The sequence below is a fragment of the Enhydra lutris genome, unplaced genomic scaffold (assembly GCF_002288905.1).
Source record: "Enhydra lutris kenyoni isolate GAN:26980312 unplaced genomic scaffold, ASM228890v2 scaffoldscaffold1, whole genome shotgun sequence".
NCBI lineage: Eukaryota > Metazoa > Chordata > Mammalia > Carnivora > Mustelidae > Enhydra > Enhydra lutris.
The window spans coordinates 82,476,286-82,500,681 of NW_019154085.1; the positions used below are offsets into that span (position 1 = coordinate 82,476,286).

Sequence of the window (24,396 nt, forward strand, 5' to 3'; positions counted from 1 at the left end):
TAAGACAGGGGTCCCTTGTCAAAGGGCCAGGCATCTCCTCCGGGCCTAAATACCAAATACTATGGAGTCCTGAGTTTGGCATTTTTATCTCATTTTTGTTTGTTCTTAGGTGAATTCAGCAGTACAGGAGGGGTGGTTAAAAACCTTTAAAACAATTTGCAAATTGCACATTTAAGCTTAGGTAGCTAGCATTTGGCTCCCCACAGCAATGAATTTTCCTCCACGATATCATCATTTCTTCACCACATCTGACTCACTTCCCTGAAATGTTCCCTGTCACAGGCCACTGCCCTCTGTGTAAATGCTCCGGACTCAGCTTCCTGTGAGAGGGGACAGCAAAGGTGAGCCCAGAGAGGTGAAAACACAAGGCCCATTAACATAGCAGGAGAGGTCCAGCCCTGGAGTCCCAAGTGTCCTGTTAAAGCAAGATGGCTGCCTCGGGCCCCAAGACACCCTCCACATCTTCCAACATCAACCCCTGCAGTGGGCTTCAGACTCCAACCCCTGCACGGCAGGTTCCACCCTCCCTCCCACCCACGCCGTCCCACCCAAATACCCAAGAAGCCAGAAGAGGCCTTGAGCTATGGAGAGTTCAAATAAGGTCAGCCGAGGGCAGCGAGCCTGTTGCTGAAGAACATTTACAGCTTGGGGTGGATTCCAAAAGCAGGTTGAGTGAAAACATCCAAGTCTAAAATGACACAGGCTGTGGGGATCGGATTTGGAGTTTCAAATGTGGATGTGAGCGATATGTGCCAGTGGTGAGCTTGAGAGCAGGAGAGGAAGGGAGCCAGCGTGTCAGTGGGTCTGTCCCCTATGGGTGAGTATGCACCAGGTGGGAAAGGGCCAGGGATGTTGGGTGAAGGTAGTTCATGGGTGGAAGGTACTGAAATGTCACTTATCTCTGGCTAGTGGGATACAGTAACATTTTAAATTTCAATATTTTTCTGAATTTTTAGAATCATCTGTAACTGTGAGTATCACTTCTCCGGTAAAACAGACATAGATGAGACAACGTTAGGGCTTCATCTGGTTTCCCCTAGAGCCAGCCATCCATCCACCATCTTCTCTGCCATGTTGGAATGGCCCAAAACACTTTGAGCCACAGTCATCTTACTTCTGTTCTGAGTGGATGGTGCCCTCTGTCCCTTCACCTGGCTTTGAGGGACAACTAACAACAGCCCAGGAACAGAGTGCACAATCAGGTCCAGCCCTGAGTAACAATTTGCCAACAGCCTGGGGTCACCAGGTTCTTGGGAGGCAGCCCCACATAAATTCACACGACACAAATGGAATTAAAATATATGACTGTATCAGGGCCGCCTAAGAGGCTCAGTCGGTTAAGCAGCTGGCTCTTGAATTCAGCTCAGGTCATGATCTCGGGACTCTGAAATTGAGCCCCATGTGGGGCTCCACACTTGGCACAGAGTCTGCTTGAGGATTCTCTCTCCCTCTGCCCCTACCCCTACTTGTGTACGCGTGCTTTCACTCTCTCTCAAATAAATAAATCTTTTAAAAAAAAAATGTATGACCACATCCCAACAACAGTCTCTCTATTGTTTTATCATATGAAGTGACCTGACATACTTTCACCAAATTAAGAGGTTTTGTTGGGACAGTCTGTCTTTAAACACAGGCTGTGTGGCACTTTGCAGAGCTCTCAAGAGCCCTCACCCTCAGAGCAGCTGAAACAGAAGTCAACCAGAGCAGACAAACCTCATGAATTCAGATGCAGGATGGAGAAAACCAACCAGGATCTCAAATGACGAGACTTTCTGATCTGTCACTCTTGTGCCCCAAAACCTGCAGGCCTCAAGGCCCTACCTGGCCTACAACTGCTCTTGCCTTGACCCTTCTGTGCCTACCTCTTGTCTCCTCGCTGCATCATTGACTTTCCTGCTATTCTCCAACATGCCAACTCCAGGCTCACCTCAGGGCCTTGGCATAAGCTATTGCCTCTGCTTGGAAGGCCCCTCCCCCGACATTCCCATGGCTTAGTCTTTCACCTGCTTCAAGTCCCTGCTCAAATGTCACCACCTTGTGGGACCTTTGCACTTTCTATAACCATGTAATGGAGGTCATGATTTCCTTCCTAATGTTCACGTCTGTCTCCCCACCCACAGCTGAAGGCATGCTTAAAAGGGCCAGGATCTTATCTTTGTGATTTACTGATACAACCCAAGCACCTAGAAGAATACCAGCCCTTAGTAGGTGCTCCTGCATGTTAAATGGAAATAAGTCACAATGTGCAAAGTCTGTAATGATTCAGGCACTGATTTTCAGGTCAGTTTAATTCTCGCTCAGGGCCTCTAGTTACAGCACTAAGCATGGAGGCAAGGATGGATGGATGGATGGATGGACAGACAATCATGGTATCCAGAGCTGGGGAATAAATTCTACAATCCTCACTTTTCCACAAGACATTTTATCTAAATGTCTGTATTTGTCTTAATGTCTAAATATACGGTATTGGCCTAAATATTTTGTCTAAAATGGTATGTGATAACGATGGGCACAGAACAAGTTTCAGAATACACAAATTCAACAAATCACAAATTAATTGGGTCTTTGGGACTGAAACGAGTTGGGAAACATGCTGACGTACCACCGTCTCCTCCAGCCCTTTGAGGTCCTCTCTGGCTTGTTCCCGTTTATCATTGAGCAATCTAAAAAACAAAAAGGAATCATGAACCCAAAGGACATCAGAGAATTCCAGATACCACCTGCACCTATGGATATGTCAACAGTACCAACCACCTCACACGAGTGGGCACTATTGTTACATAGGCCCAACCTAACCAGAATATTGAGGAATCGGAGTCATGAGAGTAGACTTCCCTAAGACTCAGCGGGAGGAGAGAAAACAGAGGAAATATTTAACGTGCACTCACAAGAGCTTTTCCAGTTTCATTTCCCTTTCTTGGTCCTCCACTTTCAGCTTGTTATAATCAGAACTGAGCTTCTCCTGTTCCAGTTGCAGTTTCTGATTCAAACTGAAATGGAGGGGGAAAAGCAATACATTGCACATGAGTCTGAAATTCTGAGGCACCCAGCTAAAGACATGGTTCTGTTCCAACCCCATTAGTTCTGTGCAATAAAGGCGGCAATTCTGGAGGATTCTGAGCGATCAGAGAACAACCTCACAGCTTCCTCCCTGCCCAAGTGAAAACTAATTTCTGGGAACATCTCAGAGGCATGAAACATAAGGCTTTGAGAATATATTTATAGTTGGCTTGTGCAAGAGCTTTGGGGGAAAATAATGAGCTAGGAAAAGGGCTGATATTTTAAAACAGAGAAAGAGAGCACAGTGAGAAGAATTCTGCTTTGTCTGCCCTACAGACGGCATGCATGCACCCACTCAGGAAACCTTATCTGGCCATTGCACCCTTCCCTTCCTCTCTGGTCCAATCACCTGAAAACATCCCCTAAGTCCAAATTCCTGGCCGACACAGGGACAGTGCCGCTGTGTGAAGTCTGCAAGGAGGGGGTACAAAAAGAGGAAATACAAAGAAAGCCCAGGGTCTGCGGCAAAAAAAAAGAAACTTGCCATCTGGTTGGGAGCCCTTGGCCAACACTTGCATGCAGTATTTATAAAACCTTTTGTGTGGCCATGCCTGTGCGTCCGTTAAGGAACAGATTCTACACATCTGAAGGAAAACCCAGAGTCGTTTGAAAGGCACAGGCCAAGGAAACTTCTCATCAACTAACTCATTCACCAACCCGCCCTCCTTCCCGCGTTCCTTCCCTCCCCTCCTTCCCCTCTGGCTGAACATGTCAAGGGTGATTAATCAGAATAAAGAACACAGGACACGCTTGAAGGGGAAAGAACAACATGAGTAACAGCACGGGGGTGGTCCAAAAGGAGGAGGGCAAAGACGATGCTAAGGACTTGCCTTAGGTAGACAGTGTGCATGGAGCCCAGATCACACCACTTACACTTTGCTTCATTACCACTCTCCTCTTTCAAAATGCAAATGTGCTGTGGGAGCAGCTTGCACATGGCGAAGAGAGATTGGGATCAGTAGCCTGGAGAATTAAACTCTAACTCCAGTTTGATTCCTACTTAGCAGCGCAACCCTAAGAAGCTCACAGAACCTGGCCTTGCTCCCCATACAGAAATGCAGTTCTCCGTCTACAGAACATGGGGGTGGAGGGAGGCTTCGGTCTAGATCTTGGGAATGAGGGTGGGGGTGTCAGTGGATGGGACTGTATTTCAACATAACTGGTTTTCTTCATTTTCCCTCGTCTTCTATTTGGGGGCATTTAAAAACATTATTCTGCAAACAGGGTCAAATACTGCCAAGGCACTCGCTGTGTGAAAACGTAAGAACCCTCAAGGAGAGGATCGCGAAGGCACTCGCCAGCTTGCTGCCTTGTTTTGACAGCGAGGCGGGAAGGTAAGAGAGGAGGAGGGGGAGGTCATTATGGAGCAGGGGTTCTTGAGGCGCCGTGACGGGATGGGAGTATGGCCCTGAGGGGAGTGACAGCAGAGACGAGCTGCAGTGACACCATCCTGGCAAAGCCACAGGTCCACAAAGACAGACACGGGTCCCTGAGAAGTGTGCGCATGTGACCAGGTGGCTCAGGGCTGTGCGGGGAGCATTTACATGTTGGGTGAGGAGGTAACAGGGGCTGACTGTCTCCTTTGGAGTATGTTTTAGCCTATCAGAACCCCTGAGTCAGGACCAATGCAGGGGGGTTCGTTGTATATTTTCATATATAATTTCATACAAACAGTGTCACCACCTATGAGGGCATGTGTCTGCCCAGCTGAGTCACCAACATGACCCCGACTCCCGGGGGATGAGGAAGGGTGGCTGCGCCCGCCTGCCACCTGCCCCACCAGAGCCCCCAGAGGCTCAGCTCCAGATGGGAGAACAGAAGTCGGAAGCTGCATATCCAGCCTGCCGCGGCACAGGGCAGGACACAGAGCCCGCAGGCCAAGGAGGGCAGAACTGGGCTCAAAGCCGCGTCCTTCCAGGCTGGCCCGAGAGCCATGCCCACCCCCGTGTCCCAAGAGCTCCTGGGCCGACTCACTCCCGAATCTCATCGATGATTTTCTGCTTCTCCTCGATTTCATCCCGAAGTCTGGACAGCTGCTTCTGGTGAGCTTCCCGGTGGCTCTCCATCTGCTGCTCCAGCGCCTTCTGCAAGCCAGGCCAAGAGAAATGTGTCATCCTCGTTGGCTCGCAGCCCACGCCATGACAAGCCCTGGATTGCTTCTGCCTCCTACTCTACATCCTCAGCTGTCAGGTCCCAAAGCTGGGGCGCCCAGAACCTGCCTTGCTTTACTGGCACAACAAAACCCAAAGATCTATGATAAAACCCAGCAGGGCTTTTATCCTAGGAGCAAATCAGTCCATTAATTGAATAAAAATCTCTCCCATGGCCCCCTACAGCTCACATGAGCCACATGGCTTCTCACCAGGTCAGCCACAGGGCACAGACCTCTTACTAAATACACCCAGGTGACCGCAGACAAACCACCTAACCCACGTGAGCCACACTTCCTCCCCTGTAAAATTTAGAGAATCGTCCCTGCCCTGAGCACTGCCCAGATTTATGGTGATGTTTGTAGGAGACCTCTTCACCAAAGGGACGTGAAACATGGAGGAGGGCCCATCAGGGTGAGCCTGGAGAGGTCATGCCATGGGCACTGCTTTTTTTGTTTTTGTTTTTTAAAGATTTTGTTTATTTATTTGATAGAGACACAGTGAGAGAGGGAACACAAGCAGGGGGAGTGGGAGGGAGTAGCAGGCTTCCCACCAAGCAGGGAACCCAGTGCGGGGCTCGATCCCAGGACCCTGGGATCATGACCTGAGCCAAAGGCAGACGCTTAACGACTGAGCCATCCAGGCACCCTGCATATTTACAAGCAGTTTGCCTAAATGAATCAAAATCCTACATCCTTTCCTATCTCATTTTATTCACCCACAAAGCTTCTTTCCCAATTATTTTGCCTACATTTTCCTTCACCACTTTACATGTGACCAAAAATAAACATCTCTATGGTACACAGCAATCCAAATCTGGAGTGCTTCTTTAAAAAGGTCAAGGGAAGACATGTTCTGGCAGTTCAGCAGAGCAGTGCGGCCCACACAGTGACCGGGGGGGCTGCTGTCTCCCCTTCCCCAGGAACAGGGAAGCAGCACAGACTAATGCAGCATGACTACTGGACTTCTGGACACCTCCACCTTCCTCTCGGTCCTGCGCCAGGCTGCACTGTGCCACGGCCGGCACCGGTCCCTCCCCCCTCCCTCCTACATGGCCACACAAGTCTCTGAAGGAGACAGATTTTCCTAGAGTAAGAAAACGCAGTCCATATGCACGCTGGGCTCCAGGGCAGGGGCCGCGCACACACCTTCATCTCCTCTGCATCCTGCAGCCGCGTCAGATGTTCCTTCTCCTTATCCTGGAAGCTGACTTCGTGCATTTTTTCTGTTTTGAATTTTAAATGATGATTGAAGATTTAACTGGCGGGACTCACATCCAAAAGTAAACATATTTTTAAAAAGACAAAGACAAAAAAAAAAAAAAAAGGAAGAATGGCCATGGAGTGAAACAGAACTTATATGACCAATTACAACCACGCTATCCAAGATCAGGCTTCCCAGGTGAGACTTCAGGCCAGTGGAGGCTGCCCACTCCAGTGGGTCCACTTCAGGCCAGGGTGCTGACTCGGAAGTGGGCCACTCTAGGAGGGAACTGACTGGGCTGTGTCTGACCTCTCCCCTGGCCTTGGTGAGCCACCCCTGCGGCAGGATACAACAGCCTGCTTTGCACATTGGAAAGCACCCTGGGAAGTTTAGAGGCATTTGGATGCAATGCCACTATTAGAGTTCCAGAAAGAGCTAATTTACCTTTCATCAGTACACTGTTTATTCTCAAAGAATCTAGAGCAGAAGAACAAAAAATCTAAGAACAAAGAAAACAAAAAATAACAGGCTCCATATTAAAAAGGAAGGCCCCACATTTGGTGCATGGCACACCTCCAGCGGGAGTCTGTCCCAGCCTATTCTTGGTCAGGGGCACGCACCCGGCACCCCCAGCAAGCAGCAGGCTTGGGGGCGGAAGCGGGGCCGCGGGTAGCAAAATGTTTAGAACAGTGTCATGCAAGTCATTACGCTTTCTATCTAGTCTGTTCCACTTTATTTTAGATCTTCTTACCTCTATTTTATTTCTACTTAGGGCACCACTACAGAAGCCATTTACCAGAGAGAGAAAAGTTCTTTTCAATGCCAAGTATTACGGGGAGCGTGCTATCTCTAACATTCATCCATTATCACATAAAGAAAACATGACAAGGTCATAGCGGGGCTGAGGGTGTTCTCGATCTTTCTAAATTTGCCTAGACATTTGGAACAAAATGTATTTACTGAGCAAGTAACTATATTAACAATAAAGGAAATAAAAAGAGGTGGCATCATCACCAATCCTACTACCCTATCAAAACAATTTTCATTTCAAATATTAATCTGCCGGCCTTGGAACACAAGTATCCATTGATTCCTGGATGTTATAACCCAGTAAAGATTACATATTATGATCTTTAATCTAAGGACACCTTGTAAGCATGGCTGCACAGCCTGCACTTACTTCACCTCCAAAATAACACATGTTCTTTTAAACAACATCCCATAGCTGGCTTAACTGTTTGACATTTAGGTTGGCTGCCCTTTCTTCCTTCCACTAATACAATGAATTCTACAACGAATATCTGAGATTTGAGGGTCAAAAAGTATGGAAAGTGTTATGATAATTGCTATTTATCCTCAAAAAGTTTTTTTTTTAGAAAAGATTTTATTTGACAGAGATCACAAGCAGGCAGAGAGAGGAAGGGAAGCAGGCTCCCTGCTGAGCGGAAAGCCCTATGCGGGGCTCGTTCTGGGATCATGACCTGAGCCAAAGGTAGAGGCTTTAACCCACTGAGCCACCCAGGTGCCCCTATCCTCAAAATGCTTTCTAAAAGAACTCTAACAATTTTCATTGCAATTCATGGTACATGTGTCCCATTTCACGGCAATGCATATGTTCTTAAAACCTATTCCAGTTTCTGCATTTCTAGTTACCTCTCTTGAATTTTTTCTATTTATTCATATCTTTGGAGTGCTTCCTATGTGTCAGGCACTTCCCTAAGCAAAGGGCATCAGGAGTCTGTCCGGCAAAGGGAAGAGCTGGTTCCAAGGACGGAGGGTGCAGGCAGCCATTGGCAGAAGTTCAGACTTTATATTAAGAGCAGGGGGACATCATGGAAGGGTCAGAGGCATGGGGCTGGGCACAAGATAGAAGGTGCTTTTAGAAGAGTTCCCTGAGAAGCAGCACAGTGGCTGGCCTGGAACAGATGGGCTGAGAGCCTCTGTAGACGATGTAGTCACAACTCTTAATTAAGATTAAGGATAGTGAAAATAAAGGTGGAGATGAGCAGAAGCAGACAAGCATCTGGCAGATCAAATGGACAGGTCATGGGAACAAACTGGAGGCCAGAGGTGGAGGAGAGAAGATTGACTCAGGCAGCAGGGTGGTTGGAGGGAAATGGGAAGAGGGGCATATACCGGGTGGGGGCAATATTCTATCTAATTTTTTTTTTTTACCACACCCCCTTCCCTCAATTATTCCATTGTTTTTCAGGAGACCTGGAAATGCTATAAATGAGCAAAACTAAACGTCGTGAGATTTGGCCAACTAGAGAGTATCTGATGTAGGCCAAGAGCTCAACACCTGCAAAGGAGTCAATTACTTACCTTGGGCTCGGAGCTTGGCCAGCTCCTCACTGAGCGAGTCCTGGGACTCCTCCAGCTGCCTCCTCTTCTGTTCCATGTTCTGCATGTAGTCTGTCAGGGATTTTATCTTGGCTTCATGCTGTAAATAAACAAAAAGATGAAAAGGAGGCATGAGGACAAGCAACCCGGCCTGCCTGCAGTTGTCTGACGGGAAACGGCCCCAGAGGCCTTCCTGGGTCCGTTTTTCGAGGACCAACTCCCAAACAAAGCATATTCTTCCCTCGTCTTGAGATCTGTGATTGAGGGCTAACATGGCCCTCTGTTTCCTCCCTGTGCTCCACTGCTTCCTTCCGCACTGACCCATGTCATCACCACGGCCCTCCCCACCACCCGCCTAAGTGAGATGCCAAAGCCCAAGCTGGTTTTTCTCCTCATAGAAAACAGTGTCCTGGGAAAATGTCTAGGGCAGAGGCTTCGTTCTTGGAACTGGCACCTCTAGGTTCTGTCTTCAGAACTCAAATATGGTCTTTTCTTTTCCTCTCAAACACACCAATTCCTGTGTCTGAGAGACCTTGCATTTTTACATTTTCCTCTCCCTAGGACGTGCTCCACCCTCCCCACCCAGAGTCCTTATCACTGGGGTCCTCACAGTTTCTTACAGTACCCAACTTCGGCAAGATTTATCTATTTCTTTTTACTTGCCAGCTCCAGCCGATGCTTAATAAATATTAGTGGAACCAGTGAATGAATGGAAGCTCATTGACTGAAGTAAAGACAGGGCACCCTTCCAGCAGACGGATATATGTAGGCACTTCCCCCACTCAAGATCTACAGCGTTCACAGGAAAGCAGGAAAACCCTGGAGACTGAGCTCTCATCTAGTGAAACAACCTCTGGGAAATGGGACACAGTGCAGTCAGGTTATAAGCACAGCTTCTGATGAAAAGGATGAGTGTAAATGAAGAAAATAATTGCATTTTTGCTCGAAATATTTTGTCAGATTCTTTAGATCATGTCAGAAAGTAAAGAGCCAAAGTTTCTCTGACTTTCGAATCCCCAGAAATAATGATTAAATATTTGTCTCTGTGTAAATTGTAATGGTACAAAGTAGCACCCAACAGAAAGCTGTATTTGTTGCTAATGGAGAACACACTAACACATTTAGCCTTTAACATTCTAATATGCTGATATTCTTGACTCTGATCTCATACACCCAAAGTCAATGTCACTGTCAGACTTGGGCAACTAGAGCCTCAGTCCTGGGCCCCACACTGTGAACACCCCACTAGGGCTGTCTTCTGGCTGCACTCACTCCACGGAGTAAAGAGTATGTAGGCCCAGGAGGCATGCCCCATGGAACCCATGCCCCCTTCCAGACCACACTCTGAGGACGAGAAACCCAGGAACTCCCTGCTCCAGTGGCCATAAAGGCCACTCCTAGGGCTGGCACTGCAGCTCCTGTCATCAATTCACACAGATTAGAGTTGACAGTTACACAGTGCTATCAGTTTCCACGAAGGGCAGAAGGGCTGGTGCATCCAGATGGAAAGAGAAGACGGTGGGCTGCAGACGGAGGGACCTCTGTTTCTACTCTTGCCTTGGTCTCCAAACGTTAGGGGCAGGACTATCCAAATGCACATATTCCCAATACAAGAGGTGACCTGGATATCAGACTTGAGGTGTCGGTACTCTGCCCTAAGGTTTATCATTTTCTCCCATTTTTTAAATTATAAAAATGTCAAGTAGTAAAGCAAATCCAGAAAGAATTGCATAGATTTTACCCATGTAGCAGTTTTGGTGTTTTTTGTTTTTTGTTTTTTTTAAATTTTGTTGGGGACGGGGGGGGGGGGTGGCGGAAGCAGAGGGAGAGGGACAAGCAGACTCTGTGCTGAGCACAGAGCTGATGCGGGCCTCCATCCCACAACCCTGATATCATGACCTAAGTCAAAATCAAGAGTCTGACATTTACCCGACAAACCACCCTGGTGCCCCCACCCATAAACCATACTTATCAACTATTCTTGGTCTTAACTGTATGAATGCATACTGGATAGAGTTGCAAGGCACGGCATACACATAACTGAGCACTTTCATTTTCACTTACGTTTATATAATCATTCTTTCCAAATGGCAATGTTTTATAAATTTTTGTAAGAGCCGCATAGCAATCTTTCATGTAACTTAACGTCATTATCTTATCAACAGATGTTAGGGTATTTCATGTTATTATAACATAAGTAATATCGCACTCACCATCTTCCATACAGGCTTTGCACATTTTAATCGGGAAATAAACATATAAAATAAAATTTTTGCATTTTCATTACCAATGAAAAATACCATAAATGAAATTACTGGACCAAAGTACTTCAATTTTTATGGCTTTTGATTCCCAAAGTGCTTTCCAAAAGGACTGGCCGAATTATACTTTTCTCAGCAATGTGTATAAATTTCACGATCACACACCAACACTAGATAATCTTTTACAGTACATTTTTGCTTACTGCACTGGTTATAAAATGGAAACCTGATGTGCTCATTTGCATCTCTCAGATTACTACAGTGGGAGGGGAGAAGGCTGGAGCTGGTTCTGTGATGACATGTTACTGTTTACAAGCCTACCAGAAGGACGTATGCTTTTGTCGGTCTCTCAGTATCATCTGACACACTACTCCCTGCTAGTATTAGTTTCCTGCAAATGATTTCAGCTGTTTTAATGCCTGGTCTGAGGCAGTGGGCAGCCCTCACTGCAACACTCCCAGAAGTCTCAAGCCCCAAACACCAAGCTCAGATATCAGTGGCGGACCAGAAACGAGGCTGCTGCTTTCTGAAACCACCTCACTAAAATGAAAACGCCATTTCAGTGGGCAGAAGAGTGGCCTGACTCACTGAGCAGACGAAATGTGGCCTGGGACTCAAAAATCCCTTCACGGCTTTGTGTTCACACATGCTTTGGTTTGAGACCCTGATCTGCCTTTTGCTGGCTGTGGGATTTTGAACTGTGTATTTAATCTTTCTGAGTCTCTCCTTCCTCACCTGAAAAACAGGAATAATAATAAAACCTGCCCATCAGGACTTTTTTTTTAAAGACCAAGCGAGGGGCACCTGGGTGGCTCAGTGGGTTAAAGCCTCTGCTTTCGGCTCAGGTCATGATCCCAGGGTCCTGGGATTGCGCCCCACATCGGGCTCTCTGCTCAGCAGGGAGCCTGCTTCCTCCTCTCTCTGCCTGCCTCTCTGCCTACTTGTGATCTCTGTCTGTCAAATAAATAAATAAAATCTTTAAAAAAAATAAAAATAAAAAAAATAAAGATCAAGGGGCCCCTGGGTGGCTCAGTGGGTTAAGCCTCTGCCTTCGGCTCAGGTCATGATCCCAGGGTCCTGGGATCGAGCCCCGCATCGGGTTCTCTGCTCAGCGGTGAGCCTGCTTCCTCCTCTCTCTCTGCCTGTCTCTCTGCCTACTTGTGATCTCTGTCTGTCAAATAAATAAATAAAATCTTTAAAAAAAAAAAAAATAAAGATCAAGTGAGATGATGCATGTGAAGAGCTTAGTGCAGTGTGGGGAGCTTTGTAAACACTCACTAAAATGTTACGTGCTACTAGTGGGGCCCCTGGATGGCTCAGTTGATTAAGCGTCTGCCTTTGGCTCAGGTCATGATCTTGGGGTCCTGGGATCAAGCCCCGCATCGGGCTCCCCGCTCACCGGGGAGTCTGCCTGTCTGTCACCCACTTCTCCTCCCCCACCTGTGTGGGCATGCACTTGCTCGCTCTTTCTCTCAAATAAATAAAATCTTTTTTTTTTTAATTTTTTTTTTAATTTTTTTTTTTAAAGATTTTATTTATTTATTTGAGAGAGAGACAGCGAGAGAGAGCATGAGTGAGGAGAAGGTCAGAGGGAGAAGCAGACTCCCCATGGAGCTGGGAGCCCGACGTGGGACTCGATCCCAGGACCCCGGGATCATGACCCGAGCCGAAGGCGGTCGTCCAACCAACTGAGCCACCCAGGCGTCCCAAATAAAATCTTTTTTAAAAATGTTACCTATTACTGGGGCACCTGGGTGGCTCAGTGGGTTAAAGCCTCTGCCTTCGGCTCAGGTCATGATCCCAGGGTCCTGAGATCGGGCCCCGCGTCGGGCTCTCTGCTGGGCAGGAAGCCTGCTTCTTCCTCTCTCTGCCTGCCTCTCTGCCTACCTGTGATCTCTGTCTGTCAAATAAATAAATAAAATCTTTTTTTTTTAAATAAATAAATAAAATAAAAATGTTACCTATTACTAATAATAGCAGTAGCAGCAATAGTTTCTGTTTTCACATATTAAGTTGGACCTGTGGTAGAGATTAAAAGATGAAGGAATGTTCCTTACCTCATAGGAGTTTTAGCTTCCACCCAATCTCATCCATTCATTATAATCTCTACCTACCTACCTACATGTCCATATACAGATAGAGAGATGTAGACACATCCTTTAAAAGGAACTGAAGGTAATTCATGTAATTCACACAACAAAGTCTAGCCTTAAGCAGAAGCTTGGGCTGTAATTGTCTGGGGAGGCCGTGGACAAGTCTTATATAAAACAAAGTCCACCAGCTATCCCTACCATGCACCATCAGACCCAGTAAGAGCAACAAGCCAGCAGATTTCAAGAGGTCGAGAGAGTGAAATGAGGGGGAAAGGGGTGACCTACCTGGGAAATGAGCAGCTGGCAGGCAGCCAGCTCCCGCTCACTGGCATTCATCTTCCTGTTGGAGTCCATCTGGGCATTCTCGAGCTGTTTGCTGCGGTTCACCAGGGATTTGACCTCTGACTTCATCTTGCTGATATACAGGCGGGCCATGGTGAATTCCTCCTCAATGACTCCATTCACGTCTGCCAACTGAGCACAGGAAGGCATACGCTCAGCTATTGCTTACAAATGCCAGAGATTCATGGGGCCCCGAAAATCTGTCCATGGATCCTCAAGATGTCTTTGGATTTCTGATTAGGAATCCTTAATTATAGGCCCACAAGCTGAAAACGATAGCTTTATATTACTATATATTCACTACATAAATATATCCCAAGTTTTCTGAAACCTCAAGTAAGACTGAATTAAAAACCTCCATTAAATATCGTTCTCAATCAGCCCGGGTTTTCACTACAATTACTTTTTAAGATGAAAGACATGATATCAGAGGGAAAATACACTTCTTTTTAATCTTAAGAAGATTAAAAAAAGGACCCAGGCACCTGGGTGGCTCAGTGGGTTAAAGAAGATTAAAAAAAGGATAACTCTGAAAAGGTATTCCATTCAATGTCCAGCGCCTGACATTTCTAGAATAGCGGCAAGGCCTAGTGTTTTTAAAGGGGACTCTGAGTCCCTATAAGAATTCAAATCAAAATTTCAATTCTGGGGTGCCTGGGTGGCTCAGTGGGTAAAAGCATCTGTCTTCGGCTCAGGTCATGATCCCGGGGACCTGGGATCGAGCCCCGCATTGGGCTCTCTGCTCAGCAGGGGGCCTGTTTCCTCCTCTCTGACTACTTGTGATCTCTGTCTGTCAAATAAATAAATAAAATCTTAACAAAAAAAAATTTCAATTCTGTTCTCTATGGTCTCCTATTCAGAGAGTCTTGAATATGAATTCAGTGTCTTGAATATGCTTCTATAAGCAAGGGTTGAAATAAAAAGGGTTTTCTACATAGCCTGCCCATGTTAAACAACAATAACAACAAAATTGAATTAAGAACATGCTGTTACCAAATGCCCTTTTAGTTGAAGATTTTCCTATGACTTTTTGTTTACTATCAATCAATATTTCCCTGTCTCTATGTGCCTGCCCCTTCCAAGGAGATAAGAATTGAGCTTATATTATTTAAAATTATCTGAGTGGGGTGCCTGGGTGGCTCAGTCAGTTAGGCAGCTGACTCTTGGTTTCGGCTCAAGTCGTGAACTCAGGGTTGTGGGATGGAACCCTGGACCAGCCTCTGTGCTCGGTGCAGAATCTCCTGGAGACTCATTCTCCCTCTTACTCTGCCCCAACCCCCAGCTCTCTCTCAAATAAATAAATAAAATTACCTGAGAGTTTAACAATCTAAATCCACCTTTAGAAAGAAAGATTCTGAAAGCCAGCATTTCTGCATGATCTCATATTTGGTATCTCAGTTTCAGAGCTCAACTGGAAACAAAACCTGAAGCAAGATACTTGGGATAGAAACCCGTATGCTCTCAAGACGCAAACATGCTCTGAAGGACAGTTAATCAGAGGAGCAAAATAACCGTGCATATATTTTCTTTAACCACCAGAGGGCATCCTAGCCCCTCAGGAGAACACAAGAGCGCTGTCCAGTACCCAGCCCACAAACAGAAAGCTTCAATTGGTTCTAAGACAATGATTCCAGATATGGTTTTAATGTTCCAAAGTACGTTATAACTGCCCACTTTTGTCATTATTGCTGTCATTAACTCATCATATGAAGATTTTTTTTTTCTGTAAAAATTTAAGAGCTAGGAATATGGAATCGTATATCAACCCCGAAAATTGGTAGCAGATGGGAAGTATACCAGGCCACACCGGGTGCCTGTAACTTTTGTGTCAGCCTTCCCCTAGGACTCCACAACAGGATCTGTTAAATGACACCGGTGTCAAATCAACACAAAGCAGAACCTATGTTAACAGCAAGAAAACCCACAGTCCTATTTTAATGAAGGTTCTTGCTGAGCCACTTCTAATTCTGACTGCCAATAACGATTTGCCTACCAACAGTTTCTCATTGCATTCCTGCTTACAACCCAATGGCATGAAGAGAAGGGGTGAGATACGCCCCCAATCTTTCAGCGCAGTTTTGTTCCTCTGCCTTTGTGATTGGTCCAACGTGGAACACACAGGAGAAGCTTGTTCTTTAGGCTCACCAGGTATGTCCTATGTGTTTGCCCGGCCTCTGGGGAAAGATAAGTGACTTCCAACTCTTTGATGTGGGGTTTACAACCTACACCAACTCCTGGGGAAAACACCACCAGACCAACAAGTAGGGCATTTGGGGAAGGGAACAAACACCTCCTCCCTTCCAGCTCTGTCTTTAGACAAGGACACTTTGTACTCCATGCCCAGATCCCTGTGCATTGGGGAAGAGCAAAATAGCACACAATAATGGGCTTCCTCCAAAATGCAAGCTGGATGCTTGTTCCCCTACCAGAACCATAACTTCTGGAGCCTACCCTTGTCCTAGGAAGTCTAAGAGGAGATTTTGAATCTGATGAAACACCCCCCCACACACAAAATGGTACTCTGAACAAATGGTTTTACTTTAAAGTCGTGTTTTTGTTGATTTTTTGTTTTGTCTCAACCACTTAGGAGTTCATATATTCAGTCATTCAAAGTAAACTCAAAATTTTCCGTAATCCCAGTAAACTGTTACTTCAAGAGGGGAATCAAGTTTGTTGCTAAAATGTTATTTATAACTCTCCCCTGGCTTTGACAATGACTCCAACAGCACACACTAAGCTGCGTGATCCAGGAGGGCTGACTAATCCAGGAGAAAAGGCTGCCTTGCCTTTCTGTGGGAAGGCAATGCTGCCGGCCCCTCCCACCCTGTCTACATAGGAGTCACCCCCATACCCACCCACCCCAGGGCTCAGGAGCATGGAGTGATTGCACAAGGTGCCATTTCTAGGCCAAGTAAAAGGTAAGTAAGGTGACTGTTGCCATTCCAATACCTAAAAGTCAGAATGGGATGAGAAGTCCCTTTTTTTCCTTTTGTTCTCTTTTTTTTTTTAAGTGTTCAGAAATGTCCATTTTGTTTGTGCAGTACAGAGCTCAGGCATGATATGGTGGCTTCCAAGAGCTTGATAGGCAGGAGGGGAATGGAGAAGCAAGCCTTCTTGGCAGTGAGACCCCAGCCCCAACACAACCAAGACTGTATTGAAGAGGCTGATGGGATGTGAGCTGTTGGTGATGAGGGCTGATTTCAGGCCCAGGATCTGCAGAAATGTATCTGCCACACTGGCCAAACTATAGAAATGTCCCCAATGCTGCTGGGGCCAGGGCCCCTCAACTGCCCAAAATTTTTCACCTGTACTTCACCCAGACCCAAAGTCAAAAGAAAATCTGGCAGCTATCCAATCCATTTCATTTACTATACCTCAACTTTCTATCCTAGAATCTGGAAACTTTTGTTTTAAAGAAAGCCAGGTGACATAGGAAAAAGACAAGAAGAGGAAGTTCACTAATAACCCCAGAGAAAGTCAACTCGAGGCTCATCTCATCATTGGGTGGTCACATTTTGTTTTGTAGACTAAACAAAGTATTGCCTGGGCTCTGAAAATGTTTCAAGACATGAAAAAACTGGAGAAATATGGGTCCTTCTGTTACCCTGCTGTCTGGGCCTGTTATATTCTGGAAAGAGGGCATCTTTTCCCCTCTTCCCAGGGTATGACCAGGAGTCACCATGTGGGAACTGAATAGGGTTTTAGGAAGAAAAACAAGGTCACTGACAAATGTCTCCCTGATCTGATCATTTTCTTAGATAAAAGAATTATATCTATCTATTGAGTAGTCATAACCAATACTCTATGCCCACAATGTAGATCTAAGAAATATATGTATAACTCATGCAATTTCTGACAACGTGTAAGATAATGTGGGCTCATCTTGTCATTGCACAAATCAGGAAAATGAAGCCTGAGAAGTATAGTGAATTGCCCAGTCACACAACTCCTACGCATTAGCTCTCATTGCCCTGACGATTAAATCATAATTGTGGAAAAAAAAAAAACTCAAAATGATTAAGAATATGATGCTCTGTGAGTGAGAATTGTCAATGAAAATAACTAGTTATCAATGAAATTAACTAAGGCATCCAATGTCTGGAATCCAAAAATATCTTGAAAACATCCAGCTAAATATTTAAAAATAATTTCAATCATACTTCAGATTCCCAAAGGTAAAGACTCTTTTTTTAATGCTGAAGCACCCAGACACTCCTTGATTTCATTAGCATTTCTTATCAGCTCTATTTTAGAATGTAGCATAAAAATATCTTCCTTTATCGTTATCAGCAGCAGCACCAACTTCTCCTATATCAACTCCACCTTCACATTGCATGGGCCACTTAATCCCCCAAATCTCGGAAGCTCAGTACCAACGCATGCTTCTAAAAATTAAATCCCCAAACATAAAGCCACCCAATTGGGGCTGACTGGGTTGATCTTATAGTATCTAAGAATTCTGTGCTAAAATTAGATTCATTCGCAAAGATTCATGAAATATTCAGTTACAATAGAGGTTCTATGAAAGAACGATTAGGCTTATAGGAGGTCGTATACTCTAAGACTCGATCTGTGATATTATCTAAGAAGAGATTTCTAGGCTTCCCAGAAATGTCTATAAACAGAAAGAATTGGGGGAGCCTTTTCTAGTACTTAACAATCCCAGCTCAAAACCTTAAGTGTTCCCACAAAGCAGACGGATGTAAAACTCAGCCTTTTAAAAGGCTGACCTCAAAAGAATTTGATTTGAGGAGCTCAGGAAGTGGAAGTTGAGAGATATAATACCATTCCGTGGCTTGCCACAATCCGCCACATGTACCGATGGCTACACTGTACAAGGGTGCTGTGTAATGATTACAAAGCTACAGGAATCAAAACAGTGTGGTTTTAGCATAACAGTTAGATCAATACAATAGACTAGAGACCAGAAACAGTCCCATACACTGTTAGGGGCGATGGATACGTTCATGATCTTACTGTGGTAATGGTTTAATGAGAGTATAATATGTCAAAACTTCTCAGACTATGCTCTTACAAAGCTATTTTTTTTTAAAGATTTTTATTTATTTATTTGACAGAGATCACAAGTAGGCAGAGAGGCAGACACAGAGAGAGGGAAGCAGGCTCCCTGCTGAGCAGAGAGCCCGATGTGGGGCTCGATCCCAGGACCCTGGGATCATGACCTGAGCCGAAGGCAGAGGCTTAACCCACTGAGCCACCCAGGTGCCCCAACAAAGCTATTTTTAAAAATATCTCTAGCTTAGCTCTCTCTGTCTCCCTACCTTAGGTGACTGATAATTTTTCTTGGCTGATAACATTCTACACGCTCTCTTGGCCCTCTATTCCTAGCTCACAGACAATTTCATACCACCCCCGTTCTCCCTGCCTCCCTTACTTCCTTGCTGCCAGTGGCACCAATGTGCACAACTCTAGAGGATCAGTCACGATTGGCTGAAGCCAGTGACAGCAATACTATTTCTCTTTGCTTTCCCAGTTTCTCTTGCGATTTGGGGTGACCATGTGACCCAATTCTGGCTAATAAGGTATACGGGGACAGCTACTAGGGACTTATGGGATATAGCTTCCTCCTGATGAGAACCGGCTGCCTTTTCAGCCCATCCTGCCTTGGATGTGTTTGTGTGAAGATATGATGGTTGGTGTGACAGCAGTTATCTTGCCATCATGAGACAAAAGACTACAGATGTGAAAAGGTAACAAGCTAATGAAAGCAGAAAGGAAATAAAGAAAAGGCCTGAATCCTTGACATCGTTGGGACAGTGGATCAAAATTTGCTTCTGAAACTTGAATAAGGTTAGACTGACCTGGGCCATCTTGTTAAAATGCAGATTCTAATTTCAATAGGCCTGCAGTGGCCCGAGAGTCTATACTTCCAACAAACTCCCAGGTGATGCAGATCACAACCCGAATAGCAAATTCTACACAAAATTCTCATATTGTGAATAATTAAATGTGGATTTATTTTTAAGCCACTGTTAGAATCCTATTACTTTCACCTGAAAGCTTTCCTAATTCATATTGATTGGCTGGGGAATTTTCATTCTGTTGGGTTCTCACAGAAAAAGAGAAACACAGTTCTGAGACTAGAAGTATTGCTTAACCTATCCAATTCCAAACTCCTGTGACATTGGCATGTAAGTTAGAGAAATAACCCCATCTGCATAAGGATCACCAACATTTGAAGACGTTTCCTGCACGTGAAAGGTAATTTTTTCTCCTCTCCCAAACCCAGCCAATCATTCACTTAGTCATTCAATCGGCCCTTGGTTTGTTCATTCCAGTATTACCAAGCATGTGGCAGGTGCAAAGCACTACGCTGAGTATTGGATACTTAGGATAATAAAACACAGACCCTGCTTGCTTAGGGGCCCACCATTATAGGAGCAGGTAGACAAGATAAAAGAGGAGCTGGCTTACAGTCTTCACATCATTGGTGCCGATAATTCCGCCTATCTCCCCCAGGTCCTTCAACAGCAAATTCAGGATCTCCGTAGCCCTCTTCTTCTGGTGGTTGCTAAGCTCTTGTAGCTGGCTCAGCTCCCTCTGTGTGGTTGTCAATGTCGTCTGAAAAACACATTTTAACAGCAAATTAAAAGAGCTGCCCATCAATTCATACCCGCTGCATTGCAAAGAATAACGAAATAACACATGATGGAGTTCTTTTATCATTTCAAGCACTTTCAACAAAGGAGTCCTATTAAGTCAAACTAGAGTATAGCACCGCCTTCTTTGATTAAAAGGAGACTTGGCCTTGGCCTGATAGGTTATGTCTACATATCCCATGACAATTTGCAGGTCGGTGAAATGTTTTTAAAACTAGAGTCCAAAAGGAGCCCTCAGGTTGACAAGGCGTGAATGCATCTTCCTACCCTCGACATGTTCTGCTTCAGTCCCCATGGTCCCAAGCGTCCCCACCTGCATGTTGTCTCCATTTCCACATCCAAGCAAACCTCCTCCCTGGACCATTTCCAAAAGTTCCCATCTGACTTCGTAATAATAGACAGGTCAGGAAGGCCCAGAGAGAGCCATTCATGAGTTTAGAAAACAACTTCTAAAAAGTCTTGTGACCTTCCCGGTGATGCCGAATTGAACACGCTTCGTCTATTCTCAAAACTGGCTGAGAGTCTCCATCTTAACATAGGGCAGTAGCTCCATTTTACCGCCAAACATCAACACCCATCTCTTTTCCGTCTCTCACGTACGTTACCCAAAGGTAGAGATTTACAACTAACTTGATGAACTCCTCACATGAGAGGAATAGCTGTGCTTTGGTGTCTTGGTACTCACTCGGCCAACAAAGAAAATAATTTTGCTGCAGTACCGAGCTGTGGAGCTGCAGGCAAAGACACACAGGCAAGTCTGCCATCACGGCTATTATACTAGCACCCTTTCCCATGGTCTGGCTAGAAACAGTACTCTAAACCAGTCTAGTGATACTTGGGCTTGGCAGAAAATAAGAACTGTATTAGGGAAAATGTGTCACTGTTTTGAGATGCAACTAAAATGAAAGACTCATTAAAGGATCCGGCAGAAAACAGTAAGCAGAGAAAACCGAAGTCTCCTTTCCTAGGTGACTTCTGGTTTGTTTTTCTGCTTCTTTTTGGTTTTGCTTTGGCATTGCTACCGCTTATTTTGTTCCGTTTTTAAAGCCTACGGAAGCAGTAGTTTCCATCTTGGGAAGCCCTTTAAAAAGCCTTCCTTCGTGCAGGTGATTACAGAGTTCGGAGCATTTCCCGTCGGCTCTACGGTCAGCAGCTGAGCACTCTCCAGCACCATCTGCTACTCGTGGCCCGGGAGGACTGGATGTTTTCCACGAGGCAAGCTGGGCACAGTCCCATGATACCAGGCCATTGGGCCGAGGTGCCAAGGGCAGCCGGTTACAGCCATTCGGCTTCCTACCACCTATTTTCCAAGCAGAAAAGGACAAAATGGAAACATCACACCATCAGCCACCTCACCAAATGCGCGCTGGCCCTGGGGGGCTGCTAGCTCACTGCACACAGCGGGCAGTGTCTTTGCCTGGGAGCACCAGCTCCCAACCAGGACCATCAGTTCCTGGCTGCGGCCGGAAGTCATGGGGAAGGAATGGGTTTATTCAGGAGGTTGTAAACAAGAAGGGCAATCCAGACCTTCCATCGGTCACCCACGCACATTTGTTACTATAATACCTGTGATGAATTTATTGGTATTGTAGCATAGGCACAGGCCTTCACTGAGTGCTTTATATCAACGTTCTCTAATTCTCACGTATTGAAAGGGGCCTGTTATTAATGCCATTTTTTACAGATAAGGGAATGAATACTCACAAAGTTTAAACGTCTCAATTAAGGTCTCATAGTTGTAAAGTCACAATGTTAGCTAGGATTTTTGTGGCTCCTAAGTTCTGCACTCTCTTGACTATTCACAAAGCATCCCTGCTAAGGTTATAAAACTCCTGGAAAGAAAACAATCCCCAGTTCCGGAACAAGTGACAAAAGTCACCTACGTGAGGTATTTCAGTTATTGGAAGATTTCAGAGAATGCCTCTGACACTGAATAACCACCCTGCCAGCTGCCTTCCTATACAGTGTCTGTCAACAGACGTCAACATCGAGTACAGGAGCAGCGGCCCAGAGTCCCGCCCCCAGAGGCAAATGCTCCAACCGTTTTCTGGGCCAGCTCATCTGTCAGCTGCTCATTGGCCCTGGTCTTGTCCTCTACTTCCTGTGACTTCTGGTCGTAATTGACAGCCAGCTCTTCCAGGGCCTGGAGAACTTCCTTCACTTCATCTTTGGCTGCCTCATTCTCAATCTGGAGACGTGTCAGCTCTTCCTGGATCTTCTCGTAGTCTCTTCTTGTGGAAGCCAAAAGCTGGGGAAATGAGATGACATGGAACTGATGAACGTAATGTTCAAGCGTTTCTGTGCTGTGTTCTATCCCAAATAAAGTGATTTTAAAAACAGATACGGGTGGGGGTAGGTGGTGTGGGGGAGGGCTCCTGGGTGGTTCCGTTGGTGAAGCCTCAAGACTCAGTCTGGCTCAGGTCATGATACTGAGCCCTGTGTCGGGCTCCACACTGAGCGCGGAGCCTACTTAAGATTCTCTTTCTCCCTTTGCCCTCCCCCCTCTCCCTGCCCCTCACGCGCTCTCCAAAAAAGCAGATACAGCATGCTCAGCATGACTAGAAATCCTACTGTTTATCTAGATTATAATTTTTAAAAAATAGCATGAGGTTTCAAAAATCTTTCTTTTTCTTTAATTTTTATTTATTTATTTATTTTTTTATTTAAGTTTAAAGCTGCATAGGCTGAACTCAAAGAATTGATTACAAATCAAAAATTTCTGGGGCACCTGGATGGCTCAGTGGGTTAAAAGCCTCTGCCTTCGGCTCAGGTCATGATCCCAGGGTCCTGGGATTGAGCCCCTCAGCGGGGAGCCTGCTTCCCCTCTCTCTCTCTCTGCCTGCCTCTCTGCCTACTTGTGATCTCTGTCTGTCAAATAAATAAATAAATAAATCTTTAAAAAAAAATTTCTACACTCTGCTGCTGCTGGCTCTTCCAAATGCTGAACAAAGAATGAGCGGAGTCACCCCGGAGGACAACGGTAATACTTGCATGGCTGTTAACATTATCATTACTCCACACAGTCAACCAAAACAGCATACAAGGACAACTGTCAACTTCTCTTTATATTTATCTTGAATGTATGGAAGGATATATCCCAAACATTAACATTAGTTAAATGTGAATGACTAGGCTTGTGGACGTTTTCATGATCTTCCTGCCTATTGTATTTTCTGACTTTCCTATGTAAAATTGGCAATATAGAAAAAAAAATATTGAGTTTTAACTGTTACATAAAGTAAGTTTATCTTGGCAGTTGTACCAAGTTAGAGATGCAAAGGCATAGAATGAGAGGAAGAAGGCAGGAAACATTAAGCAGATGGAAGACCCAACCAAAGCTAAAAGAAAAATCAGTTTAAAATGACTGCTCTGGGGCGCCCAGGTGGTTCAGTGGGTTAAGCCTCTGCTTTCGGCTCAGGTCATGATTTCGGGGTCCTGGGATTTAGTCCCACAGCGGGCTTCTTGCTCAGCAGGGATTCTGCTTCCCCCTCTGCCTGCTGCTTTGCCTACTTGTGATCTCTTTCTCTCTGTGTCAAATAAAGTTTTTTATTTTTTATTTTTTTTTAAGATTTTATTTATTTATTTGAGAGAGAGAGAGAGCACAAGCGGAGGGGAGAGGCAGAGGGAGAGAGAGAAGCAGACTCCCCGCTGAGTAGGGAGCCCGATATGGGGCTCGACACCAGCACCTGGAGATCATGACCTGAGCTGAAGGCAGATGCCCAACCATCTGAGCCACCCAGGTGCCCCCTAAATAAAGTCTTTTAAAAAAATAAAAATTAGAAAGTAAAATGATCTGATTGCAAAAGCATAGATGATCTCCCTGCCAAGGGAAGTATTTGGACAAGGGCCACAATCATTGCCCTGGAGCAACAAAGGAAAACAAAGAGGAAAAAATATATGGCTGTAGAGAGAATTTGCTCTGTGGGAAGGCTGGGACTGGGGACATGAACCCAAGCCACCTAGAATTATATGATATGATCCAGTCCATAGCAGTTTAGCAACAAAGCAGAAAGTACTCTAAAGCACAAAAGAGAAAAAAAATACTTCGATGGTGCTCAGCAAGAGAACCGCTAATCATCTATGTTCGACAGATTGGCTATCTACCCTTTGCTTAGGTTCCTATTTGTAAAATACTTGGCAAAACACAACACAATAAAGACACTCACTAGAGATATTAATGCCATCCAGGGAAAGACTGAAAACAATTTGGCTCCTTTTTACTGTACCAAACACATACTATGTGAGCACTTGGACCCCCTTCCTCTTTGTCTTCCCCTCCCCTCCATCTCTACTTTTTTGTTGTTGTTGTTATTTAATTCCTACA

The 24,396-nt window shown here is 45.3% G+C and overlaps 1 protein-coding gene across 1 annotated transcript in view; it reads right to left on the reverse strand.

Moving 5' to 3' along the window:
- LOC111142050 (kinesin family member 5C) overlaps positions 1-24,396 on the reverse strand; it is a 154,629-nt gene that overhangs the window by 21,167 nt on the left and 109,066 nt on the right. Inside the window, exons 14-21 of the mRNA XM_022494987.1 lie at positions 22,114-22,320; positions 19,888-20,034; positions 13,396-13,584; positions 8,739-8,856; positions 6,359-6,435; positions 5,035-5,144; positions 2,889-2,990; positions 2,603-2,663 (exon numbers count right to left, since the gene is read on the reverse strand). Of these exons, the coding sequence (XP_022350695.1) occupies positions 2,603-2,663; positions 2,889-2,990; positions 5,035-5,144; positions 6,359-6,435; positions 8,739-8,856; positions 13,396-13,584; positions 19,888-20,034; positions 22,114-22,320 (1,011 nt within the window). The remainder of the gene's footprint in view (positions 1-2,602; positions 2,664-2,888; positions 2,991-5,034; positions 5,145-6,358; positions 6,436-8,738; positions 8,857-13,395; positions 13,585-19,887; positions 20,035-22,113; positions 22,321-24,396) is intronic.